We start from the raw sequence: 12,348 nt of genomic DNA, 5'->3' as shown, positions 1-12,348 counted from the left end.
GCAGTGCACCCTCTGTATTTACTTTCATGCAGTCTTCTCTTTATGGTAGACTTGGATATAAATATGCCTACCTCCTGGAGAGTGTTGTTCACTTGTTTGACTGTTGTAAAGGGGTTTTTCTTCACCATGGAAATGATTCTGCAATCATCCACCATGGTTGTCTTCCGTGGACATCCAGGTCTTTTTGCGTTGCTGAGTTTACCAGTGCTTTCTTTCTCAGGATGTACCAACTGTAGATTTTGCCACTCCTAATATTGTAGCAATTTCTCCGACGGGGCTTTTCTGTTTTTGCAGCTCAAAGATGGCTTGTTTCACCTGCACGGAGAGCTCCTTTGACCTCATGTTGTCTGTTCACAGTAAAATCTTCCACATACAAGCACCCCCCCCCCAAATCAACTCCAGGGCTTTTATCTGCTTAAATGATAACGACATAACAAAGGAATTGCCCACAATTTTAGAGCTTGACAACATTAAGGCAGATGACCTGTTCATAAAATAAATATTATAGTTGTGAATCAGTCAGGCCACTATAGTAATTTTCTGACAACTGCTGGATCTGCTGCCAAAATCTATTCTCAGTTTAAAGACAACTTACAGTCAGTTTTACGTTGTGGAAGACTGGAACTGCCTTAATGGGCCCTTTGAGCTTTCAGAGCATTAATTCTGTTTAACTTTTTCCATGTTCTCCGTTTTTCATTTAATCCCAACAGTAAAGCTGGTCATACATACAGAGATCTGCTCATTTGCCGAAGTCTCCTCGATATGCCCCTCTTGACGATATCGGGCTGATCCGATCTATTGGATTGCATGATGAGAATAAAGTCAGATAAAGGACCGCATTGGTTAGTTGATCCGAAAGGGGTTTTAACCCTGCCCAGCCAGATATTAATATGGGAAGCCTGTCAGATACACAGCCCAATAAACTACCAACATAATCTGGCAGCAGTTTACTGTATATCGGTCTGTGTATGGGGACCTTTAGAAAGATAGGAAAGAGTTTGTTTAGGAATCTCTGATGGGGTCAGGGAAATGACTGGACCCAAATTTATTTCCACAGATAAACAGGTTAAGAATCCAAGAAGGCTAATAATTATACAGGGATGGCAGAGAATAGTTTTTCGGGAAGCATTTATAGTGTACATAAAATAGCAAGAGCTAGTAGATTATCTAAAACAACCATATAAATCTGGGCTGTAAACAGCAAGGCAATAGAGAGTATCCGTCTGCACACTGCCTCTCTGTGCTACCCTTTGCAGTCTGTCTGTATCCACATTGTGCCCTTACATTGGACTAACAACAATGCAATAAACAGAACACACAGAGAAGCACAGCTGCTCACATAGAATTAGCCCTGAATGTGAGATTTTGCCTTGGAAAGCTACTTATAACTTTGCCATAAAGTATTTGTACAATACTTTTACATTACCGGTCTGATGCCCCATGTTCCTGTGTGAGGGGGCTGCCATATTTGTGCAGCAGGAGTCCGTTAGCATTAGAAACATTAACTGACAGGCTGAGGCAGTCAGGTTGGCAAAACAGTCAGGTTTAGAAACTTCAACTAACAATTACTTACAAAAACATGACCTGTACATAACTTTTAATGTACATTCACACTTTAAAAAGTATTTTATTAGTGTCAGTATCACTTTAAGCCATTAATGAAGCTGTAGAGCATTAATATTTCAGCTGCGTCACATAGGATTTGCCTCCAAAATGGACACTTTAGGGGGAATGTAATTAAAAATCACAAGCAATTTTTAAAATGGTGCTTTTGCAAACGTTTAGCACTGCTCACAATGTAAAAGCATTCACTGGTGACATCTGAAAAGAGATTCACTTTGGCGGGGCTGATAAGTCATCATTAGAACTCATTGAGTGATCATTGCCAGATAGGGTCAAACATGATATATATTCCAGGGATAGTTATCTCACAGCCATTTCAGGCTTTACTGTGTGTTAATCAAAATTTTTAAATCCCAAATAAAACATGTGCTTAAATGTCAAATACAGGTCTGTAATTTTTTGAGACAACAAATTAAGAGAATTTAGAATACTTATAAATCTTGCTAAATGGTCTTGAGTGACAGAAGTAGCTTCTTTTGTTGGCTTTTGTATGTGGCAATGTTTATATAGATAAACATCTGATCTTTTAGCAATCTAATCAACTGTCAAATTACTGCTGCCTTAATATTAACCATTTTGGATGTGCTGGCATTTTCCCCATAATAAAATCAGAAGTAGTATTGCCCAATATATGCCATGTCTGGGAACTTGCTTATGACACCAAAGCAATAAGCATATGTAATATTTCTTTTAAACAACGTAAAACACATCTAAGTACATTGGTACATATCTGACACTTACATTTTCTTCATGACGAGCACCATTAATCATTACAGGCATGGGACCTGTTATCCATAATGCTCGGGACCTGGGGTTATCTGTTTTGGATAACGGATCTTTCTGTAAGTTATAAATATCCTCATATTTTGCAACAGGGGGTACTTTATTTATTATAATACATAAGTTTCAGTGAGTCTTGTGACAGAAATGACATCACTACTCACAGTTTATAAGGATATAATTTACAAGATATGCATGGCTTTTGTGTATTATAACACTATAAACAATACTTAAAGCACATCACTTGTAAAGGTTTTATTTTGACAGACCAATTACAGAGGACAAGCTTTGGTTTGCCATACACATGAAATAGACAATAGTTTTGGAAAACAACAGATGCGTAAAATAACTTAAACCTTTTTCTACAGACTTGACAGTGACTTTCAGACTGTAAGAACCTATAAAACATATGCACATTAGTTAACAAATGCACATCATGAAACAAATCATTTTACCAAAAGTAGAGAACACTACCAAATTTAATCAGTTTAACATCATTATTGTGGTTTTAGTCTTCGCTGTGCTTTCTTCTTTTATGACTGTGGTGTCGTCTGTCTTCATCCCTGAAACAGATGAGGAAATGATTTACATTACATTAATACAGCATATGGCTAAAAGGGACACTATAATCGTCTATAATGTTGCATGTGACTATTTTTTTTAAGTGAAGCCATAGTAAAAATAAGAAAATAAATGGTTTATTTTTCAATAAAATGTGATATGATGAACATAGAGGGAAACTTTATTAAATATTTTTAAGAAATACCTATTTCTAACTATCTTATTGCTTTTACATCCCTTTCCCTATCCAATGTGCATCTAGATTTAGGAAACCTAAATTCCCTAGAATCTTCTTTTGCTGAATCCCCGCCCATCTACTGCATGACCTGGCTGAAACCAAGGAAAGTGTGTCAGGAAACTTCTCCAAAAAACTTGCAAAGAGCTACTCAACGCTGGTGGCAGATTATGTTTAAAGGAAAAGTACCTTTAAATAAGCTCCAAAAATTGCAATACACGGCCAGATTTTGTCAGGTAGTTTGTCGGATTCTGACCACACTAACTGGGCATGTATGGCCAGTCAGGGGAGAGGGTGGGCACTCCAGCAGATAATACGGCAATCCTGGTGGTCTTTATCCTATATCTGAAAAGGTTATGTGGATGTTGGGGTCCCTGACCCAGGCAACCAAAAAAAGACTGACTGCCAGGCTCTCTTTCTTTATTATCGTCTCTCTTTCTATTCAGATCCTCTATGAGAACTGTAGGCAAGTGCAAATCTATTTTTGCAGTACCCCTGACAAACTAGTTAGTAGTCTATTTGGTGTAGGGATGCGCCGAATCCACTTTGTTAGATTCGGCTGAACCCACGAATCCTTTGCAAAAGATTCGGCTGAATACCGGAAGGGAAAACATTTTTTACTTCCTTGTTTTGTGACAAAAAGTCACGTGATTTCCCTCCCCGCCCCATATTTACATATGCAAAATAGTATTCGGTTCGGCCAGGCAGAAGGATTCGGCCAAATCCGAATCCTGCTTAAAAAGGCAGAATCCTGGCTGAAACCCGAACCAAATCCTGGATTCGGTGCATCCCTAATTTGGTGTAATATAAATGACAAGGGAACTTCATGCTACTGAGTCCACAAACAGTATTAAACTAAACACAAGCGCACATATTTTCATTCAGTATAGGGATCTAGAAATATGGGGCAAGTAATGCCATAGTGTGGCTTCTGCACTATTTCAGAAAAGCTATTGAGAGGTGTAAATGTATTACAGCACAGTAAGAACAAAATATGCTCTTGCCTCGCTTTTTTCTTTTTGGTGTCCTTTTCTTTTTCCCGATTAGAATGTTTATGTGGGCTCCTGCTTCGCTCCCTTTTTCTTACAGAATGTTGTTTGTCTCTGTGACTTCCAGAGTCCCTGGAATCTGCCGAGGGAGATCTTTGCAATGGTCTCCTAAAAGCAAGATCACATAAACATGTTTATAAACAAGAATTTAATCTAGGCAAATTGAAAATGGGTCCAAATTGGTTATCTACCTTCTAACAGAAGAAGAAGAAACAGAGGATCTTGCATCATCGTTATTCTCATCACGCCAATGGCTGCTCAGTTCTTCCATGTGCACATTTATAACATCGTGGATAATCTGAAAATTACAGGTCATTAAAGGCACATTCCTCCATGCAATAATTCATTTTCATTTGCCTTTACTTAATGCTCTATGGTTCTGCTGGTACTTATCACTACAGCCATGTGCAAAGATTTTAGAATCCCTCAAGATAAAATCACTTTTGTCCTCAAGTATAGCTTTATATAGTGCCAGTTATGGTGTGCATGGCATAAGTAAGAACCGGAGAACTGCAGAAGATATGGTCTCTACAGAAATCCCTTCCGGCTGTTAAATCATTGTGACAAAATTACCTGACCATACTAAAGTTTATAGAGAACATGTAACAGGGGATAGAAAATTTTTTATTTTTCAGAGATAAGAATGGAAAAGTGCAAAAACAACAAAAAAGTAATGTAAAATATGCAGATTTACAACCATAGTAAGTACATATACAGATACTAGCCTACATTAACATGTAACACACCCACCCATTCCCGAGTTCTAAAATAAAGCCGTTAAAGTACACTTTGCTAGGTATTGAGAAATGCCTACCTCTGTGTAAGACTTCTTTGTTATGTGAACATTCTTTGCCCTGTAAGACTGGCGCCGTCGCTTGTAGTCTCTCATTTCAGCCATGATTTCAAGGTGGGATTTGGGTCCATTCTGGTCATCATCTAACAGGCAAGTTAAAAGTGAAAGAATAAACATATGCTATTTATAAAACAACTGAAGGGTAAGGAAAAACTTTTATACAGAGGTATTTAAAGGGGTACTCCAAATTCAGACAAAAATTCCCCAAACTCCTTTTTAGAGTGAAAAACTTATTCTCAATTGGAATGCATTTTTTAATCAACATAGCTCCAAATTCTTTGCCGGTTTCTCAGCCTTTATCCTCTCCACCGTCTCAGTCTCCTTTTATAGACATCTCAAGTGTAAAGTAGTCGGCATCACAAATCATCACGCTCAGGAGGAAGCAGAACCGTAACCCCTGATAACCTACTTTTTATCCTGCTCTTCAGAGAATGCACTCGTTTAGAGAGACCTTGAGATCCTTCAGCAGTCAGATTAAGACAAGGGTGTTTAACTTTTTTTTCCTTTCGTTTTTATTGCTGCGTCTGAGCTCCGATAGAGCGGGGGGGGGGGGAACTATAAAATCTTGTTTGTCTTTAGGGTAAGCATTAATAAATTACCTTAGCATAATAAATTGATGAACAAGAACCAATTCGCTTAGTGGGTGTATTGTTACCTTGGTTTATTTTGGCAGCTAAATCTTCAAACAGGTCAGCTTCCCCCGCCTAATGGTTTTAAAAACTAGTGGTGAGCACAACTTTTCCCTTGTTTGTTATAGTTCTACAGGAGCAGTGACCAGCTCCATGTTGTATCTCCCACCCTCTCCAACTATAGTCAGGTGATCCCACTGGTGTCTAATAAAAGGGCAGCCAAGTTTGGGAGTTTTACTTTGAAAGCAGCTAGTAAGTTGCAGGTAAAACGTATTCGTCCCTTTTATAAAATGTATAATGAAACTATAGAATTCTTAATGAATCAGATGAAAATTGAGCATAGGACTGGCCAGATATGGGATGACTTTGACGTAGTTGGCCAGCTTAAATATATTGCAATATATGGACAAACAATCCCTGTTTTGTTTAAAGGGTAAGGCATTTTTCAGTAGCAGTATGCACAAAATGTCTCTGTCTTAAATATATTGATAATGGGTTGAGTGCTGAGGACTCTTGTAATTGTCTGTGTGTGTATATATATATATATATATATATATATATATATATATATATATATATATATATATATATATATATATATATATATATATATATATATATATATATATATATATATATATATCTCTCCTATAAAATCTTGTTTGTCTTTAGGGTAAGCATTAATAAATTACATTAGCATAATAAATTGATGAACAAGAACCAATTCGCTTAGTGGGTGTATTGTTACCTTGGTTTATTTTGGCAGCTAAATCTTCAAACAGGTCAGCTTCAGAACGATCAGTCTGGGAAGCAGGTTTCTGAATCCTGGTCTGCTCCAGGACATAGTCATAGATGGCAAGGCGATCAGCAGGCTTCAGGTCACAAATGGCATACTTGTGATTTATAGGAACTTCAACTGGAGAGCAAGAATATGCACCTAAAACACAAAGTAAAAAAAGTATCACCATAACACCACAAAAAAGAAGGAGAGAACACAACGGTAAGGTGTATCAGTGGCACATGGGTATTCTCCTTGCCAGAGTTTTCAGGTGGTGAAGAATGCAGCCTATCAGTTCTGTGTAATTCTTAGGGGCATTGGGTGCCCCTTTGTTAGTTGAAAAACACTGTTGGGACTCAAGGTACCAGGCTTAGAAAGGGCTTCAATGTAAACCAGATGTAAATACTTAGATTTTTACAGATCTACTGACATCCATTTACTCATACTGAACCCAGTTGCAATGTCTGACTGTCATCCCACATTAACAGTCTCACTAAAGCTGAAGCACAGTTTTGGTACCAGTGGCTTAACTGTTTTTTTTACTATATCACATACTGAAGTCTTATGGTTTCTCTGCAGAAATCAATGAAAGAAAACACCACTATATTCATTGCGACTGCATCCAATAAACACTACAAATAGGTGACCCAACTGTTATCTGAAATATTTAGTGGGAATAGTCAAACACATACACACTTCAAAGAAAAGTACATCAACCAACCTTGTTATGGTAGATTTATCACAGACCATGCAGAGTTTTTAGAGATTTTTCGTATACTTTCTGAAGCAAAAACACCAGTTGTACCAGTGCAGGGCAACAGTACATTATATTGTCATTTCTTTAAAACACTTTCATTTTTTGATGTTACTGTTCCTGTAACCATAACAAGTCACATTTTGAAAAAGAAAAGGATTGTAGTTATTCAACCCTTCCCTCACCATCCTAGCTCCAAGTTGAAGTGATGTACTCTAGAACTTGAAGAACCTTTGCTTTCCATGGTGGGTTGTGCAGATTCATTGGAAAGCAGAGAATCCATTCACTTTAACATAGAACAAGGTAATGGAGGGATTGAATGATACTGTTAGCCTAAGGAAGCAATGGGAATGGTCCAATCGAATCAGAGGAAGACTATTATGTTTTCCTCAATCTGAAGAATGGGAATGGTCCAATCGAATCAGAGGAAGACTATTATGTTTTCCTCAATCTGAAGAATCATGTATTCACGTTTTTTTTGCATTGCTTTACAACTCACGACACTGAGATTCCAGGGAGGGTGGGAGTTACAGACAAAATATGGAAGGTGCATTTCACCCTCTTAGCATTTGATGGCCATGCACTTCAGAAACAGCAAGTCAGCAGTATTCTAACACACAGTGCCACACTGTACTGTCAGATCAGTAAATTGTGTTTTTCCACTCATATTATTTATTTATGCTATATATTCACTTTGAAAAGGATATAGCTTGTCAAAGGATACAGCAAATACACTGTGGTTCTTATCTGTGAAAAGGCAAAGGCTAATTCCAGTTTATACTCACCCCTGTTGGGGAAACAATAGAACCAAAGACAGTTGTTATATTACTTAATTATTTAAATGCATATACATATATTTAAGACAGATTATTTTTCAAATTTGCATTCTGAACCTTAACTTAAACACAAGAGAATTTTTTCCCTTAAATTAAGACACTCTCATAACATTCGGTGTTAAACAGTCTGCAGGTCTGCCAGCTTCAAATAATTCTAAGGATAGTGCTATTAGAACAGTAAAAAAGTACACCAATAACAAAATAAATAAATAAATCCATAATCATCGTAAAGATGAAAATGACCTGTCCCGTGGATGAGGTTATTCTATGTTATGACACTCTGACAAAATACCTTTGTGTTTAAATGCAGGTAAAGTTGAAAAGACACTGCATGTTTTACAGGGGGGTTTACTACAAGATAAGACCTGTGCAGGACTAATATATATATATATATATATATATCTCTCAACTTTTTAGTACAGTGATTTTATGTAGATACAGTTTATCAAAACCTTTTCAACCTGCCCCTGCAGTTACAGAATACTCCAGCACTCTACCCAGCGATGTCCAGCCTGTAGACTGCTACATGTTGGCAATCTACAGTTCCCAGTATTACTCTGCAACCATATGGTTTAGAGATATGCTTGGAGCTCAAGTTTAATAGCCCCTACATGCATGCAGGCTAGATGTGCATGCATGTAGATACTATGGTGACACGTGTTCTTGCTGAAAGCCAACAGTATTAATGTACTCTATAAACAGTAAAGAGATATTTACTTTCGCGTTACGACATAATATGTAGTATCTTCACCTAATGGAAAGGAAATCCTCCAGTGTATAAATCCTTCTTGTATATGAAATATATATTTGTATTACATATTTAAAAAAAAAAAAAAAAAAAGACTTAATTTGTTTGATCCACTTACTTCTCTCATATGATCCAGCTGCATTGCCGGTTGACACACGATCCCTAGCTTTATTGATAATTTGAAACTGTAGCTCTTTATCTGTGGGTTAAAGCAGAGAATCTAAGTGCACAGTTTTCAATTAAAAAGGTATTTTCGCTCAGAGGGAAGGGGACAAAAGAATACAAACCTCTCCTGAATAGAAACACTTGGCCCTGTCTAGTGACAGGTGTACATTGCTTGAAAATACAAGGCCAATAGCATTCAATCATGTATTTCACCTCTTGTAATAGAGTGTTTTAAACTATTTGATAATTGTTTGCTGCACTTGTGCATTTAAGCACCTATATCTAATAATAACTCCCATCATACTGTACAGGACCCAGCACACAATATCAAAGGCGATGCCTGCTTTCTGAGCTATTAATTATAAGCTGCTTATTTCCGTCATCAGTTAACAAAAATCGCCATAATCACTTGCCCAAAGTTATATTACTCAAAACAGAATGTATACCACTCCAATACAAATTAGCAGTCCACAGATAGCCGCCCTCTGTAAGAGGAGCTGTACCTTATCTAAAAGTAGGGATGCACCGAATCCACTATTTTAGATCCGGTTGAATACCCAAATCCTTCATAAAGGATTCAGCTGAAAACCAAATCGAATCCTAAATTGCATATGCAAATTAGGGTCAGGAAGAGAAAAAAGGGGATATTTTGTAAATTAGGATTCAGTGCGGCCAGGTAAAGGATTCAGCTAAATCCAAATCCTGAACGGAATCCTGGATTTCGGTGCATCCCTTTCTAAAAGCCTAACAAAGGCTGCAGGTTAGAGTTATTGTTATCTTATATACAGAGCTCATTATCTCCATTTAAACAAAATGCCCTATTTATAGGAGTAGAGGTAAAAAAAAAGTAAAATGATAAACCATACCTATAACAACTGACGGTAGTTTTGCTTTCTCGTAGTAAAACTGTGTGTCAGAAATCTGAACCTAAATAATAATAAAAAAAAAATTATAATAATTATATATGTAAAACTTCTGAGAGCATTGATAACATAAAAAAGGAGTTTATTTCTTTCACAAATCTACCTCTTCCTTGCTATATCCCAACTTTCGTAGCCTGCATGTAGCAATGTGCTTTTCCAGGGAGGATTTAGGCATTCGGTGATTATCATCAAATGGACAAACTGCTGCATCCTGGTGTAAGAAAAAGAATAAAGTTAACATAAGCAATAGTATCTTATATGAAGTCTTCTGCATTAAAGAAAAACGTTACCTTCAGAATGAATAAATACATAACCAACTTACTCTTTCACATATTTTGAGCTACCATTTTGTGATGGTCTGTGTGTCCCCTCAGAGATCAGCTGACCAGAACTAATGCAGTTCGAACTGTAACATGAAGAAGTGCGGGGACAAAAGACAGAATTTTGTCCCTTGCAGTGTTCTCTCCAGAAAAAAAAAATGCCCAGGCAGGAAAAAATGGGGTCAGGCAGGATAAAAACTGCAAACTTAATCATTTCCATCAGCAAAATAAGGAATTACTTTTACAGAAGCAAGAGGGACTTTTGTAATTTGGCAATACACAACAAGGTCCTAGCAGCTTCTGTTATATATTTTTTATATTGGTGCAAAAGAAGTGTGGGAAATAGAGTCAGGCAGCCACAATAATTTGCCAGGCAGTGCAAAAATGCCCTGCGAACAACACGCTTTTAATTGGCTTATCTGACCTAACATGTATGTGTGACCTTAGTATACACCATAAATCATATGATTCCAATGGCGGTAGTACTTAATCTATTTAAGATCACCCAGTGGCACATAATACTAAATACATATATTTATAAAATGTGTTTATTTATTTAAAGCAGGGTTTTACATATGAGCTGTTTTTTTGCAATATAATGTAACCCTACAATGTTCTGGGGTATCGTTTTCTTTAAAAATGGCTGCATCTGTTTATGCCTGGGCACCTGAGTATGTGGGAAGCTGCAGCCAGTATTAATAGATTATTGTGCAGCATAAAATGGCTTTGATCTCTTACTATCATAATTAATTAGCATCAGGAAGACATAGCAGCTTGTGCAGACTAACTGGCTGCAAACATTGATGCCACCCAGACCAGGAGAATATGTAGCATATAAAGTACTAGATCAGTGTGCAATTGTCTCGCAATTTTTCATGCGGCAGTTGTAGAAATGTCACACATACAGAAAACGACACCAAATAGCAGCTGTACAACTGTTGTCAATCTACAAATTCTAGAATCCCCTATAGTGGAGGCTGTAGTATATTCCCTGACCAAATGAAGGGCCACTGCTTGAATATCAAGCACAAATGCAAAAGACACAGGGCATTGATGTTTTATATTGCTATACCACGGCAGGCATTATTTTAAAAGGAGTTTATAGTAAATACGCGATTTCTAACTCCTCCTGTCACGACACATCCCTTAGCCGCCATTACACCAGCCTTCCTCATCAGGGCTAGAAGTCAATTTGCCACACAAAGCGGTACTTCCTCCTGTAAGATTCTCACTTATCCCAATGTGACCTCCTCACCTGCTCACCCCCAGAAAACTCAGACGTCCATCCTAATTCCTGCAACAAATCAGACAGGCGACTCTGGCACTGCTCGGTAAAGTCTTTCATTTCCTGCAGCAAAGTACACGGACCCCTCTCCATAGCGCCCTCCTTAGACATCCTAAGCTCCGCAGCTACGTTCTTTACTCCATTAGGAACTAAACACAACCATCACTAAACACTTTCCCGACCGGAAAACCGACGTTCCGCCAGAAGTACGTAGGCGCTCCAAGCCTCGATGTGAAAAAAGAAGGTGTGGTTAAAGAAATTAGGATGGGAATTAAGTAAATGTTTACTGTGTAAAGGGTAGCGGCTAGTAGTTCCTATCCTAGGAAAGGACCTGACGTCACGGTCATGTGATCCTACAATGTGACCGCTCCACTGCAGTTTACCTATTCGGGAGCGGCAAATACAAACATGGGAAAGTGGTAATGGGTTCTAGTGGCGGGCTGCGGACTCTTGACAGGACCTGCAACTAAATTCCCAGGGTTGCCAACTTGTATTGTAGGTTTAGTACAGGTTGCAACCTCTACCTCAGGTTTTGGGGCAGTTCATTGTGTCTCGCACAATTACGGTGCAACAATGGCAAGATAAAAATGAAAGGCAAGACATACTGACACAGCTATAATAATATTATATTCATTAACCATAAACAGCTTTGCTTTTCTGCCATGCACTGAAAGTCTCCCTTAATGGAGAATAATGTAATGGACAACTTGGGAACAATAAATTGTATAGAAACTGTTGCCTTGGTGTTTCATGAGCTGACGTAAAAATGTGGAGTGCCCAGTCAAGTAATAGATCATGGGATAACGGTC

The 12,348-nt window shown here is 37.8% G+C and overlaps 1 protein-coding gene across 1 annotated transcript; it reads right to left on the bottom strand.

Annotated features, from left to right (window-relative positions):
* Positions 1-2,643: 2,643 nt before the first annotated feature.
* Positions 2,644-11,722, bottom strand: snrnp48.L (small nuclear ribonucleoprotein, U11/U12 48KDa subunit L homeolog). Its single transcript, NM_001092461.1, is given in 9 exon segments — positions 2,644-2,966; positions 4,204-4,356; positions 4,440-4,546; positions 5,063-5,184; positions 6,479-6,667; positions 8,965-9,045; positions 9,878-9,938; positions 10,038-10,145; positions 11,510-11,722. Coding segments are annotated over 9 exon segments (999 nt in total). The 5' UTR covers positions 11,633-11,722; the 3' UTR covers positions 2,644-2,911.
* Positions 11,723-12,348: the final 626 nt, after the last annotated feature.

Source organism: Xenopus laevis, chromosome 6L (assembly GCF_017654675.1).
Source record: "Xenopus laevis strain J_2021 chromosome 6L, Xenopus_laevis_v10.1, whole genome shotgun sequence".
In the NCBI taxonomy this organism is placed as follows: domain Eukaryota; kingdom Metazoa; phylum Chordata; class Amphibia; order Anura; family Pipidae; genus Xenopus; species Xenopus laevis.
This window is presented reverse-complemented; position numbering and strand designations above follow the sequence as displayed.